The sequence below is a fragment of the Acanthochromis polyacanthus genome, chromosome 13, assembly GCF_021347895.1.
Source record: "Acanthochromis polyacanthus isolate Apoly-LR-REF ecotype Palm Island chromosome 13, KAUST_Apoly_ChrSc, whole genome shotgun sequence".
NCBI classification, from domain to species: domain Eukaryota; kingdom Metazoa; phylum Chordata; class Actinopteri; family Pomacentridae; genus Acanthochromis; species Acanthochromis polyacanthus.
The window spans coordinates 25,584,215-25,607,120 of NC_067125.1; the positions used below are offsets into that span (position 1 = coordinate 25,584,215).

Below are 22,906 nucleotides of genomic sequence, written 5' to 3' on the forward strand. Positions count from 1 at the left end.
ACTAGAAGTAGAGTAAACTTTAGAATGTCTTTTTGCTAGTTTAACTACATTATATTTCCAGAAATCATGAAAAAGAAACTAAAGTTGAATTTCTTTTATTTATTTTCTAAAATTCTAAAAAAAAAAAATACTGTACTCACATGTACAAGTTCCCACAGATGTAAACTACACTATTAAAAATGGTGACTCTACATACTATGAATATTTTACTGCTTACATTTACATTTTTACTGCTTACATTTACATTTTTTCCCCATATTTTTCAAGCACAGCCTGCAGTTCAATCAAGTTCAAGTGAAAATTCTCAGAATTTTTGTTATCTGACCGTTGGTCACAGCTGAGTCACTAATAGCTTTTAGTTGTGCTGTGAGTCACAGAATTTTTATTTTTTTGCAGTATCCGTTTAGTGCAAAAACTAGATTTTTGATGAAATTTTTAATAAAATATGTAGAAAATAGTATGCGACTATGTGAAGATGGAACTCGTTATCCTACACGAGGACTTCAAGGACCATTGGAAAGATTAAAAATATGCAAATTATTCCAGTTTTTACAGTTTCTGACTCTGATAAATGGTGTAATTTTGGTGTTTTTTTTAAAGCCAATGTAACTTTTAAAGCTGGGTTTCGGGGTTCAGATGGTTAAAAATGATTTAAATCTCCATTAACATTAAAAGTTGAGAAACTAATCTAGACACATCGACCTTCCAGCCATCTGACACTGATCATAAATTGCTAATGAGGATATACAGCAGCGTAATTTGTCGGAGACTGTGTTGCGTATACAGGAGACATGAGAGCGAGACGTGATGTGTGCGATAATGCTCATTAAATCCCCCTCAGCAGCGTTAGAAGATCATAACCTGTGATCATTCTTTATCCTCCTCCACACTATAGAACCAGCTCCAGTCTGCTGATATACGAGCTGCAGGAATATTAGCTCAGAAAGCACACAGAGCAACACTCAGGAAGGCCATTAGCTTCTCACACTGGGCGTCTAAATAAAAGGATGGAGTCTTCCTACGGTGGACAAAGTGCTGCGGCTACTTACGGATGATGCAAAAACAAATCACTCTTTTAACGTGTGGAAAAAAACACAAAATGTGTGAGTAATGAACTGTCGGGGAATGAAACATCTCCTTCCTTTCATCCCTCCTCTTCCTCCTTTGTGGTTTCCTCCTCTTCGCCACAGAGGAGGGAGGTTAAAACCACCGCACCGGCCCAATCTCTGCGGCTGGATTCACTCCCTCTGTGGCAGAAATTTAGTTTGCACATTTTTTTTGGATATTCCTGCATCTGCAAGGAAACGATAACCTAAACAAAGGACGAAAGGCTTTAAGCTTGATTATGTGCGTGCGTGCTGTTCACATGTGTACACGGTGCAGTAAAATATGAATTACAGCGAAGATAATACGACGCAGACGCTCAATCATCTCTGCTCGGAGCCGATAAGAGACACAGAGAGGCAGCGTGTGATTCTGATGACTCAGCAGAATGAGGCAGAAAGTGCAGATCACAGAACTGACAGGGGGGAGAAAAAAATGGATGAAATGTTATGCAAGATGGTATGAATCCAAAATGCTGTAATAAAACGCAGCTCAGAGAGTAAAATCGTGATCACATGCCACCAGAATAGAACAGACGGCCTGTCAGTGCACGTGTCTGCTGCTGGTTTTAATTGAATTTAGACTCATTAAAGAGGCAGTAACTTGTATTTTTAACAATATATTAACAATATGTTGCAGCTCTGCCTCTTAGAAATCCCTTAACTGCTTCTCATTTTGTGATTCCTTCAAACTGGAGGCCTTTCCGACTGAGTCACAGTCTTAACCTCCGGGCAGAAGATCTGTTTCTGGCTAAATTAAATCACATTATTTTCAAAACATGAATGAGAATGCAGTTTAGTTGATTAAGATGGTAATTTTTGAGACATATGTTTGCGAATGGCCACGTGGCAGCCATGTGACAAAGCAAAATTTTCAAAAATAAAGGCACAAAATACAATCATTCATCCATAAATTCACTCAAGGTCTTGCTAGCTGGTTGAGTTTTAGCAAAGTGACCTATTGTGCTAACAAAAAGTCTTTAAAACATTTTTTCCACATTAACTGTATTAGCAGAGCAATATATCATAGAAAATGTAACAAAATAAAATAGCAAATGTGTCCAGCAGAAGAATATGTCTGTTCCTGAGGCAACAACTCATTAATATTTCCATTATAGACTCATTTGTTGACTATTTTCTGGATTATTCCGTTAGTTGTGTGATCTGTAAACTGCCACAAACTGATGAAAAATGTCAATCAGTGTTTCTCAAAGCCCAAGATGAGGAATAAATGATAAAAATCTGAAATTATCTGCAAGAGAAACTACGGTCAACTGAGTCACAGATGTCTTTTCAGTCTCTTCTTAAAACATACTTTTATCAAGAGAACCTTTTCTGATTGAATTTCATTTCAGTTTCCCTTGAACTGTCTTTTATTTCTTCAAATTATATTTTTTAACACTGTGTTTTAAATTACATATTGTGTTTTTATCGGCCTCATAAACTCTGAAGTATGTTTCATCTTTCTTATTGGGAAGCAGTTTGTAACTTAGACTTTAAAAGTGCTCTATGAATAAATATTTACTCTTATTATTAATATTTTCATGATTATTAAATGTCTTATTTTGTCCACATCCCAAAAATATTCAAGCAACTGTCACAGAAGAGGAAAGAAACCAGAAAATATTCACTTTTAAGTGGCTAAAATGAGATAATTTATATATTTTTTTCCTTAAAAGGTTACCTAAATTGCTGATTAATTTCATAATTGACAACCAATTGATTGATATTTGCAGCTTTGGTTTATTATATGATTAAATTTCAACACTTTGTACAATCACAAATCAGCTGTGTTTTTATATTTCAACACAAGCATGAGTATCTTGTGATAAAGTGATCAGCTCTCAGTTAGACGCCATTCATTCATTCATTCATTCATTCATTCATTCATTCATTCATTCATTCATTCATTCATTCATCAGCAGCAACAACACAGAAGTTCTGCTGACTGTTTGACTCATTGTTTGGCTGCAGCAGATTTATTTCTGTCTTGCCAGCAGAGCTCGGAGTCTTTTGCTCTCCATCATCTGACACAGTTTTTCCTCACATTTAAGGCCCGACTTCCTGCAGAAATAACAGGAAGTAGGAAACAGGTGTTCCCGCAGAGGTGAAAGGTCGCAGGAAGTGGTCAGCAGGAAGAGAAACACCCACGGTGGAGCTGGGGGGAGCATGTTGTCACCACAGAGAAACAAACGTCTGCAGATTTCGGTGTGAATAAAAGGGCAATGAGGGCCGAAAATAGAATAAAACGACAAGAAAACCACAACAAACCGCAGCTGATCTCACCGGGGAGCAGCGCCGGAGGAGAGGGCACGTTTTAGAGTAAAGATGAATATTGATGCGGTGAGTAGGTGCTGCATCACATAAACACAGTATGGGATGTCTCTAGGGGGCTTTAATGGAACAATCGCTGAGCTTTAGGCTGCTGCTGGAAGGTTTCTTTGACAGAAAACCCAACAGGAGAACAGAAATGAGAACCACAAACTGGCTGCACAGTGACCTAAAACCACAGCTGCATCCCAAATCTGCGTTTATTCTGAGCACATAACTGCAGCTGCCTTCACAAAATGCAGCGTGCGTACAATCAGGTCAGATTATTCCATCATAATATTTCACCTTCAGGTTACACCACCGTTCAAAAGTTTGGGGTCACTTAGAAATGTCTTCATTTTTGAAAGAAAAGCCTTGCTCGTTGGTCCAGTTTAGCAAAGTGACCTATTATGCGGAGCAACTATGCGAACAAAAATAATTTTTTTTCCTGCCTTTATTTTATTAACAGAGCCATCCATCATAGAAAATTATCCAAAATAAAACAGCAAATGCGTCCAGCAGCAGAATATATCCATTCCTGGGGCTGCAACTCATTAAGATTTTCTTTTGCTGAGTCATTTGTTGACTATCGGTTCATATTATTTCATCAGAAGGTTGCATACATCTGATCTGTTTTCGGTATTTTGGTGAAACTAAAGAGCCCGAGAGCAGCAAAAGTCTTTTCCACAACTGAGTGCAAACACAAAGAGATGATGAAACTTCTGCTAAGTGACCGCCATATTTAAGTTGCAGCAACCTGATAGCGATCGCCATTTTCAAGATTCTCCAGAGTCCAGTTTCGCCTCTGCGATAAAGCAAATGAAGTGGTTTTCCGTAGCAACAGCTGCACAAGAGATAAGAAGTCAAAAAGCAGCAGAAAACTGACCACAGACTGATGCAGGTAGGAAAATCGATGTAAATTTAACCGACATTAGCCGCTAAGAGCTAAAACTACAGGAGCTGAAATGGTCTCACTTTAAGCCTGCATAATGCAACAAGTTCCACAAGTGAAAGTTTGCGATTTTAACAGAGAAAAATTTGGTTTCTGAAGCTGGTGAAGTACTTAAATGATTTGTTTACCAAATTTGAGTGAGTCATTTCTGAGAGCACTTACTGCCCTTTACAAGCCATGAATATTTAAATTTGGATCAGCGTGAACGAGGTGTTTAACAAGAGTGTACTCAGGAGGTGGGAACAAAAGCAAACAGTGAATAATAAAAGTAATAAAGCCCCCTCAGTAAATTCCCCTCGTCCACATGTCATGTCAGAGCTCATTAGACTCCGTAAAACAATTCATGGAGCTCATAAATCGCCGTCCTCTCCGGCCCGGCGTCCCATCATCTGGCCTTGAAGTCGTGTCGTCGCTGCTGCTCTGTTTTTCTTCCTATCAGCAGCTGCTTCTTCCAGCAAAGCTCTCCGTCACTCTGCAGCTGTCGGCTAACAAGAGTTCAGATCTGCTTCCAGCTTTCAGTCACCCACTCAGCCGGCCAGGCTCTTGTTTTGGCTCTGCTCGTCCTCCTCTCCCTTCGCTCTCCATCTATCTTCATGTCATTTTCATCCACACATCCTCTCTGTTTTCAGCCTTCTGTTCCAACATTCTCCTCCTCGACTTCACAAACACCCCTCAGACATCTCTTCTCTCTCTCTCTTTGCTCTGTTCCTGTTTTTTTTCTTTCCCCTCCATAGGTCGACCAGTAAATGCCAGCAGCACATGCTCCAACAGCCGCGTTCTCAACGAGAAGAAAACGTTTCATCCACAGTGGGAGCACTGCACCGGACTCCGATTCGTCTTTCAGAGGCTCACATGTGTGTGAGGGTGTGAATGAGTGTTTTTATATCACATGCATTCATGGGAGCAAAGGGAAATTGTTTTGTTTTGGCCCCAAACATGGACCTCAGTGCGTTTAAACCTCAGTAAAACTCCTCAGGTAACTAATAAACCACCGGCCTGAAGCATGTGCCTCTACTATAACATTTACTACCACTATAATACCAACTTTGCACAGTTTTACACAGAACTTCTAAACATATATGAACTGATATGAGCAGAGAATATTTTTACCGACCTTTTCAAGTGACACAAAAACTTGAGAAAAATACTTTCATGGGCTCAATAAAACATATTTTTCACTCTATTTGCAGTGTCGGTGCTACAGCACGATGGAAAAATATTGAAGAAGACATTTTTAATTCAGGTGCAGGTATTTACTTTTTGAGTTCTCCTAAAAAAAAAACAAAAAAAAAACTCATCTCTGTGAATTGAAGTTACATTTTTAGAAGTTTTTGGCCTGAAAATAACTTCCTTTTTGCCTTAAAATAGCTTAAACATAACAAATACACCACTGCTTTCTTTGGAAATGCATGAATCTGCAAAGTCCCTGCCTCTTTCATGATCAATCCCTCCCAACTTGCTGCATCTCGAGCACACCAGCTCACCTATAGCTCTGCTCCAACACTGTAAAACTACTATTTTATGCTGCACAGTGGCAAATTGCAATACTGGAGTATTTTAGCCACAGATCCTCAAACTAGAAATGGATTCTAAAGAAGAATAATGATTAAAAACAAGCTACACCCTGACAGTTTATGTTTCTGTGATTTAATTTTTTTTTTTAACATTTAAATCCCCCAAAAAGAGAATCTGTGTCATCACTAAACTGCAGTTTCAAGGTGGAAAGATTCAGTCATGATGTTGATTTCTTATTTTACATATAAGTCATCTAGCATAAACATTAAAAAAACATTATATGGACATATTAATACTTTCAAAAATTTAGATTTTGACTGGAGAAGGTCTTTAAGATGGTGTATTTGCCATATTGTAATGCATCACAATGCAACAGTAATATTGTTTTTTCCAATTTTGAAGGGAAACATTTTGCTTTTTCAGGCTAGCATTTGAATGAAAGTTCTTTTGGTTTGACTTATCGTAAAAATTTGGTGTCCGGTGGAGCTGAAGAGAGTATTTTAGATTGGGGGTTTTCCTTCGGAGCATGTGTGTATCTGCTTATTACACTCATTATACGACTTCTAGCATATAAAAGAAACACTATATGACATGCTAACAAGGTAAAAGATAACTTGATTTTGACTGGAACGGGTCTTTAAGACGGTGTATTTAGTGCATAGCAGTATTCTTATTAAATTTTATCTCATTTATAAGAGAAACATTCTGTTTTTTCTGCTAAAATTTGGCTTACGGCTCTTTCGATTCAACTTATTGTACAGTTTCAGTGTCTGGCAGAGTTGAAGAGGGTATTTTAGATTGGGGGGTTTTCCTTTGGAGCATGTGTGTATCTGCTTATTACACTCGTTATATGACTTCTAGCATATAAAAAACACCACGTGACATGCGAACATGGTAAAAATAACTTGATTTTGACTGTAGTAGACATGGAAGATGGTGTGTTTACCATATCACAGTGAATTTTAATATGTTATCAGAATTTTTAACTAATTTCTAAGAGAAACATTCATTTTTTTCTTGCTAGCATTTGAATTAAAGTTCTAGTTCTGGTGTCCGGCAGAGTTGAAGAGGTTATTTTGGTGTGGGGGTTTTCTTTAGAGCATGTGTGTGTGTCTGTGTGTGTCGTCAGATGCTGCTGCACAAATCCATTTAGTTGCCTCCCTGACATGGTATAAATAGCCTAAAGAGCAACAGGGGGATTCGCCCTCTATTATAAGTGTCTAAATATCAGCAGCTATTAGCCTGCCTGTCTCCCCACGGCTGTTCACATCGTCCAAAACAGCATTACTCAGCTGTCAGTCAGCCTCGGGCTCAGCCGCTTGTGATGCACAAGATGCAGACTCCATACATACAAACACACACACATGCACACATACATAATTCCTCTTGCACAACAGTTAACCTGTGTCAGTCCAGTAGTAACAAATTCCGCCTACCACCACTAAAGCTCAGTAATTAGCACTTCGCCTGAACTTCCTGGAATCTCGAGTGGTTGCCTGGCAACAGCAACCTGAGTTTGGTGTGGAAAAAAAACTTAGCGGAGGCCTGACCTCAGCTCCGTCTGTCTGCTGGCGAAGCGAAGCAGCTACGAGCCGAGTGTCATCGCCGTCAGTCAGGGAGCTAATTGTCAAGTCGTACCTGTCATTTATGCGAACTCTGCCGACGCCACGTGTGCAGATGTTTTGCAATGTTATCTGCAGCTGCTTGTCTGAGTTGTGTGTGGGCTCCAGAGTTAAGTGTGAGGCTCAGCACCCGGTGTGGATTAAATATGCATAAAGCTCTCCTCATAACTGCACCTTACAATTGTGTAACACTCTGAGGACTTTGTGTGTGTGCGCGCAAGTCTGATAATTATTCAAAACTAGAAAGGCGTAGCGTCGCTTCCCCTCCTCCAAAATCTGCTCACGACAGAGGATGAGAAATCGCAGGCAGCGGGGGGAAAATGTACGCAACTCGAACGCAACGCCCGAGCCAAGGAGGAAAAACAGAAACTTCTGGGACGTTAACAGAAAAAATGTTCTTCACTCTGCAGCTCGTGTCACCAAACTTTTTATTTATGATGCCTTTAAGAGCCTTTCAAGACTTGTTCAAGTGTCATTTTTTAAAGCGGCTGCGTTGTGCACATGTGTGTGTCTGTTTGAGTGCAGCAGTTTGGCAGCGCCGAGCAGTCGATAGACGGAAACAATGCCAGACCCGACTAATCGATAGGCAGCAATCATGAAGAGAGAATGATGATAATCACTTAACCAGATTGGGATCACAATCAATGGCCGCACTAATCGTCCTCCATTACACAGCTGGTACTGGCCCTCATTTAGTCGCACAATCAGCACAGAGTTTGTGTTAACGGCTGAAAAGAAAGTTTCTCAGCAAACACCAGCTCAGTGAAAATGTGGAATTCATGGTCTTTTTAGATGGTACAATGTGAGCCTGAGGTAAAACTTCATGTGAGCTAAATTCTAACACAGCACATCTTTTATTTTCACTTAAATAGCAATATAGTTGTATAGTTGTATAAGTTATAACACACTAACCCTAACCCACTGACAGAGAACTGATATATAAGAAACTGACAAAAATTCAACCTGTCTATTTCAAAAACTACCCTTTAACCTAATAAATAATGCCTTCTTATGATTATTATTTCTCTTTTAGAGGCTGTTGTAACTGAGTACCACTGTGGTTTACTGCTGACTGTAGAACAAACTGCCCCTCAGGGATAATAAAGAATACTTTAAACCTATTTTTACTGTTTACTACCAAACACAGTCTTTTACTGCATTATCTTACATTGATGACATTCTTTTGCATCTCTGTAGAAGAGAAACAAGGACGCAGTTTCACATTTCACTGGTTTTAAATCCCAAACTCTGAGTGCAAAGTGATAAATAAAGATAAATTCAGAGCTCTGCCAATTGCAATCTTCTGGATTTTGGTGACTAGAAAGTTTGATATTATTTTAAAGGATTAAATCAAAGTACTGGACACCTTATGGCCAGAAGGGAAAGCAAAGAATATCTTGAACCTTTTTTTAACTACAAAATGCACTGTAATTTATTGCATTATCGTACAGTGATGATACGTTTTTGCATCTTTGTAGAAGATTAACATGAAAATTAACTGGTTATTTCACCTGAAAGTGCAGAAAAATTGGGGTTTTCAGCCCTGAGTGAACTGCAATTTCACATTTTACTGGTTTCAAGGCCTAACGTCTGAGTGCACAGTGATAAATAAAGATAAACTCAGAGCTTTGTCAATTGCAATCTTCTGGATTTTAGGCGATTAGACAGTTTGCTGTTAGTTTAAAGGGTGAAATTACAGCATTGGACACCTTATGGCCAAAAGATGCTGCTGCAAATAGGTGAGATTAGATGAAAGTAGAGTTATTAAGAGGTTGAAGAGCTGTATGATCAATGACAGCAGCTACATACATGTAATTATGATAAACATAAAACATCAGAAAAGTCATTTTATGTGTTTTCTGAACATTTTCAGGCGATGGTTTGAACTTAGTGATTAAGATCAGTAATAACAAGACATGACAAACCTCTGCTGCATGGGAGCTGCTGGAAGTAGAGTGAGACTGTGTGTGTGTGTGTGTGTGTGTGTGTGTGTGTGTGTGTGTGTGTGTGTGTGTGTGTGTGTGTGTGTGTGTGTGTGTGTCTGTCTGTCTGTCTGTCTGTTTGTGTGTGTCTCTGTGTGTGAAAGTGATCAGGATGCTCGCTAACACATCCTCCCATAGCAGAAAGCTGTTTCCTGTTGGCGTGAAAGTTTATGTGTGTGTGTGTGTGTGTGTGTGTGTGTGTGTGTGTGTGTGTGTGTGTGTGTGTGTGTGTGTGTAGGTGTGTGTGTGTGTCAGTTCATGTCACATGTGCAGTTTAAATGTTCACACCTCTATCATTGCATCCTGTCCTTACACATCTCATCTCTCTTCCCAGTCGTTCCCTTTTAGTTCCTCTTTCCTCTCTTCTTCTTTTCCTTCACTGCTTCTCCTCCATCATCCTCTCTTTGTTTGTATTTTTCATTCTACTCTCCCTTTCTCTCCCTCCCTCCTCTGCTTACATGTCTGCATCGCCATCGTTTTTTTTCTTTTTTTAGTGCCTCTTTCAGCTTTACTGAGACAGAAAATCACAACTCGACCACAGTTTGTCGTTCCAGCGTCGACCACTTTCCTCCCTCTCTTCCTCACACACCCAGCTGGCACAAACACAACTAATAAAAACACACACACAGGGTTGTATTTATGCTGTAAGCCAAGGGTGTCAAACATGCAGCCCGCGTCACAAAACGGGCACGCCAGAGGGTCCAATCCGGCCCTTCAGAGGGTGGACTTTGAAAAGTGTAAAAATTACAAAGAACACATGAAGTGCAAATATGACATTTGTAAAACTGTAAATTTAAAATAGTTTCTAGATCTTGACAAGCAAATCATAAAGCACAATATTATATTGTCAACTGTTCTGCAATTTTGTGTCTCACTTTTGTAACATTTTGTCTTGTTTTTTTTTGTCTTTTTATGTCTGACTTTTGTCATTTGTCTCAGGTTTTTGCTTTGTTTCTCGTTTTTTTTATCGTTTTTTTCTCTTGTTTCTGTCATTTGAGTAATTTTCTCGTCTTCTTTGCCTCTTTGTCACTTTTTGTCAAGTTTTTGGTCTTTTTTTGTTTTGTTTCATGTCGTTTGGCTAATTTTTTGTCATTTTGTGTCTCATTTTCATTGTTCTTTGTCTCGTTGGTGTCATTTTGTGTCTCATTTTTGCCATTTTATGTCTCATTATTGTAACATTTTGTCTTGTTTTTGTCTCACTTTTGTAATTTTTTGTCTCATTTCTGCCATTTGTGTAATTTTTTTGTCTTGTTTTTCTTGTTTGGTGTCAAGTTTTTTGTCTTTTTTGTTTTGCTTCATGTTGTCATTTTATGCCTCATCTTTGTAACATTTCATCTTGTTTTTGTTTTTTGTCTGACTTTTGTCGTTTGTCTCATTTTTAAAAATATTTTGTCTAATTTGTGTTGTTTATTGTCTCATCTGTAGTTTTGTGTCTCATTTTTGGAATATTTTGTCTTGTTTTTGTTGTTTTTTTTGTCTTTTTCTTTGTCTGACTTTTGATCTTTTGATCATAAAGTAAAATACTATATCAGCCTCTTCCAGATAACTGACTAAATGTTGTGTTCCTTTGTAGAAACTCTGTGATCTTTAAGTTGTAACGTGTAAATGATAAATTGAGGCATAATGTTGTTAAAACTGAATTTATTTTTCTTAGGAAATTTCAGGTTGTTCATAATATTTTGTAAAAAAATCATTCCTTAAATGTTTTATACTCTGGTTTAAGTGGTCTGGCATACTTGAGATCAAATTGGGCTGAATGTGGTCCCTGAACTAAAATAGGTTTGACACCCCTGCTTTAAGCTAACCTGGGACATCTGCAGCTGCTCCGGCTTCTCCTGGAGTGGAATAAAGTGAAGAACTGGTGTTGGTACTGACCTGTTTGACGCGGTCCGGGTTGACGGTGGTCTGCGGCTGCAGGATGCTGACCGGCTCTGTCTTCTGGGTGCTCTGAGGCATCTCCCTCACCTTCTCGGCGATGAAGTCATGGACGCCGTTCAGCGCCTCCACGGTGCCCTGGATCAGACAAACCCGCTCTGTCGTCCCTGCAAAGCAAACACAAACAGGTCAGTGCGAGGTTGAACCGACACGTGGTGGAAACAAACTGGAAAAGATCACACACAGGAGCGTTTGTGTCGCTGCATTTTATTCCCGTAACTTTCACGACTCATCATGTTGTGCGAGGATGTAAACCAGGGAGGCAGCAGAGTGCCCCATCCAAGCTGCCAGAAATAAAACACCAAGACGCCAAACATCCTCATTTAGTCAACAGTTATTTCCATCAACGTCTCAACTTTTCCCGAAACAACACTGTTCACAAGTTTCTCTCAAACTAGAATTCATTCAGGTTTTCTTAAAAACATTTTTCACAGATGCAGGTAAAAGTTTGCAGTTCGTCCCAGTTCTGACCTGAACATTCAGAATTTTCCTCTTTTCATCATTTTTATGTGCTGTTGAATGAAAATAGAATCAACCGCGGCTGATACTAGTTGAGAAAAAAAAAACAACAACTGCGAGATAAGAAAAGACACCAGGAAACTGTAATGATCCCCGCTGGGAAATTACACTGCAGCAGCAGCAGCAGCAGCAGCAAATAGTAGCAGCAGAGAGAGGAGAGGAAACAGAATTATCGAGAAACTCAATCGAAAGTGGAGGGAAATTAACGTATATGAAACTGTGTGATGTTTACAGCAGAAAACTAATTACAGACTTAATCACATATTACAGATTTAACCGCTTGAAGCTTGTTGATGGATTTTTTTTCTCTGAGAAACGATTTAATATGTGCAGGATAAAATGATGAAACAAAGAAAAACCCAAAGTCAGAACGAAGTGAAAGATGACACAAGCAGAGAGCAGCATTTAGAAAACACCACGGCTCATGTTTCCACTGCATCTGCTTCTCCTGATCATGTCAGAAACATTCGCTTTATGTGGATTTCCAGGATTTTGTCCAATCGGGAAATGAATTCCCTGGTCAGGCGAAGGATATTACATGTTGCAGTCATTTCCAAACTTCTGTTTTAGTTTGTAGCAGCACAATGACACATTTCTGCAGGGGTTTTTCCCCTTAAAAATAGTTTCTTTACGGGATAAAGTCCAAAATGCAAATCAAAAAGTTGCAAAGGTAGCAACTACAACAGGAGGAACTGGGATTTCTATCCATTAAAAATTCTAAATATTTGAGAATACTGTGATTTCTCTGACAGATACTGTGATTAGAGCTGTGATATCATTTCTTAAAGACAAATTTAGTCCAATATTCACTGCATAATAGATTTAAAACAGGCCATGAAGCATTATTTCAGCAGCCCTGGAATATAACACATGTATCTACATACTTGATGCAGTTTTTTTGGTTATGCGTCTTATTTTTTTTCCAGGAAAACTAAACATTAATAGCTGCAGAAAATTAAATATTAACAGACAAACAATTAACTGTAGTACAGTGACACATTTCTGCATTTTTTATAATTATGAAACCATTACAAACTTGAACTTTAGACTTGTCACCTTCAAACAAACCGAACAAAGTCCAAAACGGAAATCAGAAAGTTGCAAAGGTGCTACGACAACGGGAGGAACTGGGATTTCTATTCATTAAAAAGTCGAAATATTTGAGAATACTGTGATTTTTCTGACAGATCCTGCAATTAAGAGTTGTGACAAATAAGTTTTAGTAGAATATTCACTGCAATGAAGCGTTACAACCTGAGACACCATCAAATTTACAGTTTATTCCCTCAATCAGACATGTATAATGTGCAGTGTGTCCTAAATTGCAGCTTTTGTGATTTGCAAATTTAATAGTTTCAAATAAAATCTATTATTTCAGCAGCCTTGGAAAATACCGTACACGTCTACATATTGCATGCCCTTTTCTTGTTGTGTTTTTTTACATTTTTTCCAGGAAAACTAAACATTAAATGCAGCTGAAAATCAGACACCAACAAATAACCACTTTGTAGCAGCACAATATCACAGTTTAGTTATTGTGTTTCTATGTTAAAGTACATTAGAAATAAAACAGACTGACTTTAAAGTTTGTTTGTATCCGTAGAAGGTGACCAGTAAAATGTAATAATAAAATTAACAGGGCTATGAACACTTCGCCACTCACCCACTGTGCATTTAAACACCATTAACACCTTTAAGGAAGTCTGAACGTGTATAAGTTCTACTGCTTGTTGTAATTGTTAATTACACTGTGTTTTTTTTGGCATTTCTCGCTACTTCCAGGCAGGATTTTTAAATCTGCAATGTAAAAATCAATTAGAAGGCTTTTGAGACGTGTTTTGCTTGTGTAAACATTATATATAGAGCTTTATTTTATTTTATTTTTTTATCTTGGAAGGGGAATAATAAAACATGACAGTCAAAAATGACACGTAATATGAGATTATAGTGATTTCACAGGACATTTTGTTCTAAATTACTGCATAATGTCACTTCATATCTAAGGAAAAAATACGTTGTTTGTCGCAGTAGTCACAAGTTCTTGACATATCAATGGTTGAAAACAAGACAACTCTTCACTTCAAGGGTCACAAGCCAAGAAGTTGGAAGCCACTAATGTGAAATATGCGAGTGCCTGCTGGTGTTTTCTGCTAAAGCTGGAAATCAGCACTTTGACCTCGTAGCCGGAGAAACTAAACAATTAACGACAGCTTCTGCTTTCACGCTGCATGGAAATACATCCAGATAGATTCATAAATGTTGGCTGCAGAGACGAGATCCAGCGCTAACCAGCAGACAAAGAGGAGAATCTAGGCCAGAGCAAAGCCTCTCAGTCCAGCTGTATCTTAACAACACACTGAAAGTAAATCTCTCTCACTCTGTCTCACCCTTTTAGCATTTATTGTCTCTCTCTCCTCTCTTTTTTCTCTGCTTTCTGTCTCTCTTCCTTCCCTTCCTTTCCCCTATATTCCCTCCTCTTCCTCCCATCTCTCCCTCGCTCTCCCCTGATTCCAGTATTTAGCGGGATCTGCTCTTATCTCGGCCCAGCAGCGTGTCAGCTGGCGCTTCCTGTCCCCCCTCCTTCTCGCTAGCATTGTTGGGTTGGCTCGGCTTGGCCCGGCTCGGCCCTCTGTGACTGCACTGGGAGCTCAGAGATTGAGGGCTGCTTCATGTATGTACGAGGGAAGGGGGGGCGGTTTGATGGCGTGTTATAGCGCGAGGGCAGAGAGTTCAAGAAGCCAAAAATAGGAGCATTTTTAGCCCCAAAAAGAGAACTTTTCTGTGCTGCCTTCTAACGCTGTTCAGAGCAGAACTTGGACGGAGGCATGTTGCAATTATAACACAATAAAAGATCAGTTAAAGAAGAAAGCTCACATATTTAGCAAAAACTTTCTGCAGGAATCAAAATTCTGCACAAACGTAAGCATGACAAAGGAAAGTTGAATGTGCAGCGGTTGTGACAACATGGGCTAAAAATAAAGCACACAGCTCATCAGGCATTCGCAGAATTTGGCTACCTGGATCTTTGTGAGGCCTGTTTGTGTTACAGTGGTATTAATTCCCATTCCTATTTTTACAGTGTGTCGACAGCACTGACAAACTGCGTGTGTTGACAGCAGCTGAGAGCTTCAGTGTGGTCCGGCGAGCAGCGACGGCGGCTACAAATAACCCAAATATTAGCTCTCGGATGCTAACATTTTGTGCGTTTTTTTCTCAGAATCGGAGTGACATGACCAGTGAAGAGTGTGCGTGTGTGTGTGTGTTTTTGTGTGTCTCATGTGTGTGCTGATAGTGAGGAAACTGGGCCTCGCCTCTCCCCGACAGCTGGTGCCCTCTGGGTAATCTGGACTCATCCAATCAGAAGCGAGGATTAGCAGGCCATTGTCTTGGCATGGCTGTGTGAGTGTGTGTGTTATTTTTTTTGCAGTTTGTGATTGCACGTGCACGCCCCTCTGTGCGTGCTTGTGTGATTTTGATTGTGTGATTGCAGCAGAAAATGCCACTCTGTCACAGGAGATCACGTTGGAGCCGCAGTACAGCTGTGCCACTGCGACGAAGACCTGCTTCACGTAATTACTAAATATTCACCCAGAGATCAGCGAATATGATAATAAACACGTTCATTTTTATTCATGCGGGAGAACAAACCCCTAAATCTTGCAGCATCGCAACTTGATATCATGGGATTGTGTATCAATACCACAGCGTTTCTTGCACATTTGAAGCATCATTTCTGTGCATTTTTCGCTTCCCTTGTGTCATTTTACAGCGTCTTCATGATAAACGATGGGTGGGGTCTCATTTATCACAATTATAAGACATGCAACTAAACGCCAAATGCAAAAAAGGTGCATTCTGCCAACACACAAAATGACTGCTTGTTCAAATCCTACTTTTTTAGGATGCTAGGCTGATTATCAAGATGGTATTAAGGTTAATCATCAGTAAAGCTATTTGCTTTTGTGTCTTCCCATTGTTGTTTTTGACTACAAATGCTCTTTTTAGAGCAGACTTTTTCCCACTTGAAGTCATAAGAACTCCACCACATTGGCATTGTACAAGGCTACCAATTTGTAAGTATATATATCCTGCAAATTTTGAGTAATGATTGCTAACTACACCATGTTTTATAGCATGTTCTCAATTCTTCCAGGCAGGCATTTTCCTACAAAGTAAAAATCAATTAGAAGGCTTTAGAGACTTGTTTTACTTGTGTTATCCATCAACGTAAACATTATTTATTTAGTTGAATTATTCTATTTTTTAGCTTGGAAAGTAATTACTAAAACAGGACAGTCAAAAATGATGTGCAACAGTTTGTAAGTGTATATATCCTGCAAATACTGAGCAGGATAAATGTTAGAGTTGTTTTCGTGTTCAGGTTTTGGTGTCGTCAGACATCCACACAAATGCATTCTCGCTTTTTTAAAGAGTTCTAAACCAAAAACAATCTCTGTCTGCATCTGAAATGTGTTCACATGCCTGAAAACACATCAAAATAACCATCCACATACACTGTTGTAAACAGAAAGCGGAAGATCTTCGAGCAATGGCAAAATGTAGGATCAGAGATTACTTTTGCTGGATCGACGATGAGGTGGAACTGTTACCAAGAGTAAGTAGCACATGCTGACATCTTTGCTTGTTTTTTTTTTTCTGGAAAAAGTGTAATTTGATAGGCGCGAACATGAGTGTCTGTATCATCGCTTCCAAAAGTCTCCATTTCTGCCTCCACGGACTCAAAATGCAATCAGCAGAAATCTGTTTTATGAGTCCTAAAACACCAGAAGGTTGTGGATGCCAAGTTTAAACAGAGGAAAAGTTAATGTGGACGTAGTTTTTAAATGTGCTGCTCCACTAATTTATCAGCTAAACTGGAATTTTTGTCTGTGTGTAGGTAGTTTGTCAGAACTTTTATGAACACAGTGGAAGAAACACACAGTAAATGTGGTATAAAACTGAAACTATGAGCTACATCAGCTCAATCTACATCTAAAGTAGTGCAGCTTTAAACTCCCTGCATGTCCTGATTTTATCTGTTGTTATCTGTTGCTGCATGAACACTCTGCAGTTCACACAAACACAACGCGACAATCTTCTTCTAACACAAACAGGACGCTGCTTGTGTTAATGTTTGGAGGAACAGTTTCATGAATTATCCTCAATTAATACGCTTTTCATTAACATTAGCATGCTCGTGCCTCAGTGTCACGTTTCCCCTGCAGGAAGCACACAAAGACACACACAAACACACACAGACTGACAGTAACAGACACACAAACGCCAAACTCAGTGCCAACACAACAGAATTTATACATCCCTCAGCGACCGGGAGCGCGCTCCGTTGGCAGTCGGTTCTGTAACGGTGCAAAAACGTCATTGTGTGTGTGTGTGTGTGTGTGTGTGTGTGTGTGTGTGTGTGTGTGTGTGTGTGTGTGTGTGTGTGTGTGTGTGTGTGTGTCTTTGTATGTGACTTTTTGCATTTCCCCTTGTAAAACGAACCTCATCATTTGACATTTTAACGGTTGAAAGCCGCTTCCAAACTTGACTTGCTGCAGCTGCTGAGGAAATATCTGTTCAGTGTTATTCAAACTGCAGTGTTTACATCATATTTAAGACGGGAAAAAATGATTATAGACGCAGAATAACGGAGCCAGAGCAACGCTGACTTGTATCTTCAAGTATCAGGATTTCTAGCAGCGCTGTCAGTCCTGATTAGCCGAGCAAATGTGTTGTTTCACTGCAATGAGGATTACTACAACAAACATAAATCACAGCCCACATGTGCAGCCAACAGCACTGAAATGTGCGTCTCATTCGGCCAAGTTAGAGTCCTGATAGGCAAAGAGTTTTACTGCGGCATCTGGAAGAAGTTGAGATGCAATAAAAAAGGGCTAAATAATAGAAAAAAAAAACGAGATCATGAGAGGAGCAAAAAGTGCTAAGCGCCAAAGTTTCAGGTCAGAAGATTGTTCGGCTCCTGAGATGAAACACCTGCAACGGTGCCAGCGTGGAATAATAGCAGGAGTCAGAAACATCAATAAAATCTATTCAGTGCTGTGAGGCGGCTTCGTTAACCGACGTACTCTGTGTAGGTTGGTCTGGTGTCACAGCGGACAAACCTGCAGCAGAAAGAAACACACAGCTAAACCTCAATTACCGGGGCTCTAACTTCAATCAGAGGATGACGGGGGATCGAAAAATGAAAAGCAAGAGTCTGTGAAATTCAGAGCAGACGTGAACTCCGGCTCTGTATTTCCACAGTGACCAAGTGACCCAACACCCCTTCGTTCAACACCAGAACACTCCTCATCATCATGATCCAGGCTGTGGACCTTGGCAGTTGTTTTTATTAAAGTCTAACGAACATGACTCACTCCTTCCTCCTCCTCCTCCTCCTCCTCCTCCTCCTCCTCCCTGATGACCAGAGACTGAAAGCACAGGGAGCTGCTTCTCCTCTGATTTCTGACTCACTGCAACATATGCAAGCTCAGTATGGCGACGCATGCTGATCAAACCCTGACACTAGATTGTCCTCGAACAGAGAGAGATGTAAGTTGCTCAGTCCTGCTACTGCAAGCATGAAAACGTCACAGGAGAACCAACAGAAAATACATAATGTTTTGTTTACAGGGAGAAAAAGGAACAGAAAGTCAAATCTGCATCTAGCAACAGCAGGATTAAGCGATGCAGTCAAGATTACTCGGTGTCTCTTGGTCTGTTAATTGCAGTCAACCTGCAGCCAGCAGCCACGATTCATTCTTTCCAGCTCCGTCCAGCCGGGGGTGGAGAGTCTCGGCCTCCTGAGGCTTCTGTAACCGACAATAAAGGCGCATTACGCTGCATTTAATGGCCTGACTTGGTTCTGCTGCTTTAAAGGTAGATTTTATACTCAAAAATATGCTCTGCTGCTCTGGATGAGCATTTTAAAGCCGTTAACTGAGTCTCCAGACTTGAGACTTCCTATTTTTATCAAGAATGTGATCCTCTGTCATTTGTAGGTGCATCTAACACTAAAATGTTGTACAAAGTAGTCAAAATAAGTACTATGACACATTTTCAGACTTATATATTGTAACTTATGGATATATTTGTACAGCAATGCACAGAAGCTTTAATAACAGTAAAAAGCAATGTAAAGCATTTTTTTTTCTATATGTAATGAATAAACTGCTAAATTAAGGATAATTTAGTGAAAATGTCTCCATTTCTGCCTGTAGAGACTAAAACACAATCAGCAGAAATCTGTTTTATGGGCCCTAAAACACCAGATTGTTATGGATGCATAGCTTAAACTTTATAAAAGTTCATGTGAATATACTCTTTTTCTGCTGTCATCAGCTACACCATAACTTTGTCTCTTACAAATCTGCCAACCTTGTTGATGCACAACTTCTATGAAAAACTTCAATAAATGTGTCAAACTAAGTGCTGCATTACATTGTCAGATGTAAATATTGCAGCATATGCATATATATGTCTTTGTAAAGGATTGCACAGAAGGTTTAATTGTGTTTTTTTCTATTTCAACAATTGCCAAATAAAATACAACTTAGCGAACATGAGTGTCTGTATAATCGCTTCTAAAAGTCTCCATTTCTGTCTCTACAGATTAAAATTCAATCTGTAGAAATCTCTATTTTATGGGCCCAAAAACACCAGATTGCTGTGGATACATAGATTAAACTTAATAAAAGTTAATGTGAATGTACTTTTTATCTGCCGTTCCACTAACTTTATCAGCTACACTGTAATTTTGTCTGTCTCTTGCAAATCTCCCAACATTGTGGATGTGCAACTTCAAAAAGTTCAATAAATTTGTCAAATTAAGTGTCGCATTACATTATCATGCATATATATGCGTTTGTGTGGCCATGTACAGAAGCTTTAATAGTGTTTTCTTTCTATTTGTAATGAATAAACAGCTACTAAATAAAAGACGGTTCTAGACTTTGTTCATTAGCATGAACTCATTTCTCAAAGTGGATGAAATGTCTGCATCCAGTGGATCAAAAAAATGTAATTAAAGTAGAGATTTGTTTTAGATTTGACGAGCTGCAGCTGCAAACTGAGCCTCTGAGGAATATTTTATGTTAATACATTTTTAGGCCGTGATGTTCAAAAATGTCCTCAACAAAGTCAGAGATTCCATGACCTCAAAAACCGTTATTCCTTCCTGGTTTATTAATGTTGTTTTTCAGCGCAGGGAACCACTAAAGGCATAAACAGTCTGGTTTAGGCTACAGTCGGGTCGAAAACTGCCAGCCAGCGCCACGAATGTGTGAAACAACTTGTCAGATACATTCTGGTAAATTCCTGCAAAGTGACCCATTTGTAAGGAATCACAGATTTTCCCCTGAGAGCCCTCCTTCAAGTTTCCTGTCTGACGCGAGTTTCTCAAACTTTTTCAAACATGAATATTTGAAAAATATCAGCAAAGACTATAACAGGAGAGAGGAGATGAGATGTGACGGAAATTGCCAGCGGTCTTGTGTTCACAGGTACATGATGTTCATCCCCTGCTATGCCGAGATGTACAGCTTTTTCACTTCCAGCGCTCCACTGATGGAAAAAACATCAGCAGGAGGGAGAAAGACAACCGATAGAAAGAGATACAGGGGTTCACACGACTTCTGTCACATCTGAAAAGCATCAAGCATTGAGAAAGGAAGAGGGGAAGGCAGAGAAATGGACAGAAACTCGGAGAGGGAGAGGCAGATCGGCACAGAGTCACGATAGCTGTGTCAAAATGGAGTGACAACGGAGAAAGAGGGCGACAAACAGAGACGAGGAGGGAGACGGACGGACCAGGACGCAGAGAGAAGAAACCTTTGTGAAACCTGTCACAACATAGCAACGTCAGAAAGACGGAGAGGAAGAGAGACACAAAAAGACAAGGAGATCCTGCAAGATGTATACAGAAATGTAGACAGAGAGAAACCTGAAAAACAAACATATACATGTGATGCGGGACAGACAAGGACACGTCGCTCTGGATGGAGATCAATCGGCGAGTCTCGGCAGAAGACGCTGGGCTGCATCTCTGAATCGACTTTGTTTATAATGTGAAAAAAGAAGTTTTGACTTCACTGCATGTAAGGAAATCCAGCGAAAATGCATCTAAAGTTTGAACGGGAACAGCAAACCTATAATCAGACATGTGGACAGAATATATAAGTGGCTGTCGTTAGGGATAGGCCGATTATTGTGGCCAATATTTAGCATTTTTCACTGATTATTGATAAATTAAATGTGCTTCTTCGGGTTTCTGTGGTTTTCAAAATGTCTCTCAAGCAGCATAACTGAACAAGAAACAAACTGTTTCCACAACCCAGGAAATTATCTTCAAATAAACAGTGGCTAAGGCTATGCTAACAGCTAGCGGCTAAGTTAGAAGTCAGCCATAGATTAACCTGAGACAGAGCCTGGTGAACAATAATTAATAATACTATCAAGATGTGACTCTTAGTGAGCAATACAAGTGATAGAAGAGTGAAATATTAAGATGAGAGAAGCACAACAAATTGATCAATAACAGTCCATCCAGCATCAACAGAAGAAAGCGTCCTAATTTAGTCATTTCTATTTTACATATTCAGTTATAGTCACCCTTATTAATGAAGAAGACCATGAAGAAGTTATGGTTTCATGCCTTTCATGTCCATACTAATGTGTTTAGCATGTTGTTGATCATAGAGAGTTTTCTTCCTGAAGGAGGCAGAATCAGCTGCATTTTAAGCAACAGACACACAAACAGTCCATTTAGAACCAGCAATTATGGTGAAATTAACCAATTTTGTGGCATTGGAAGATACAAAAAACCCCAGAAAAACTATTAAAATGGGCACAACATGAGACCCTGAAAGATATAAGTCTGAGAACAATAGTTTTAGATAATAAAGCTAATTATTTGTTAATATGGTGGCTCTCTATCGGTTCCAAATAGTGGTCATCAACCTTTCAATAATTGGTATCAGGTCTGAAAAAACATATTTGTTGATCCCTAGTTGCCATTTATTACATTTAATTATTAATTCTCCTGCATTTGTTATTTATGCCTTGATTTTTCTTTGCTGTCTTTCCTTAATATCTTATTTTCCACCTCCCAAATGCAGATTCATGCAACCAGCTACAAGCAAGAGTCAGACAGAAACAGGTACAGACTGAATGCATAGATGGAAATACAGAATTCATTAAAACTAAATCCAAGCAGACGGATGCTAACAAACAGTAGGAGAGAGAAGACTGACTCTGGGTATAAAATAACCTCCATCGCAGCTGACTGGAAGCACAGCGAGACGAGGTGCTGGTTTAATGTAAGCTCATTAAACAGATCTCCTTAGGCGGTGGATAAGCTCAGGTTAACTGGCTACCTTTGATCAGATCTGCTGGATTAGCCGCCTGTTAGAGGTGCAGCTCAACACCTTGTTGTTGCAGATCATATAAAAAGGCTTATAGGACTGTATGGAAAGAGACGGGAGGGAGGACGATCAGATAGGAGGTGAAGGTGAACTGGAGATAATGTGTCCTATAAGGTTTCCACATCCACAGCAACATGTGAATCTCGACACTTTCACCTGCATCCCTCATGAAAAAGTTCACTCGAGTTGAAAGAAATGAGAGAAAGTTTGCAAATGTAATAAGCCTGGTGCGGGATCTGACCTCTGACTGGCCTCCTGAATTCAGTCTCTCTTAATAAGTCATCTGAGAGTGAACAGTCTCAATAAAATGAAGGCGTTTCGAACACAAGATTATTAAAAATTCTTTAGCAACCAATATTACGTGCCCTAAAAGATATTATCACTGAGCCAAACCAATATCTGTCCATTATTAAAATCCAAAGCAGGACTAATTTGTTTCAAGAACAAAGCAGCAGAAACTTGATGATGCACTTTTCAGACAAATGAACATTATCAGCGCCATGCAGCATTTTTTGTCTCTGGAAATTACTTTGAGAGAACACTGGTA

General features: G+C 39.4%; 1 protein-coding gene across 1 annotated transcript in view; it reads right to left on the reverse strand.

The window, feature by feature from the left end:
* The window catches only part of nova2 (NOVA alternative splicing regulator 2), a 103,515-nt gene that overhangs the window by 21,860 nt on the left and 58,749 nt on the right, over window positions 1-22,906 (reverse strand). The window contains 1 exon segment of the mRNA XM_022194157.2: window positions 11,360-11,526. Within this exon segment, the coding sequence (XP_022049849.2) occupies window positions 11,360-11,526 (167 nt within the window).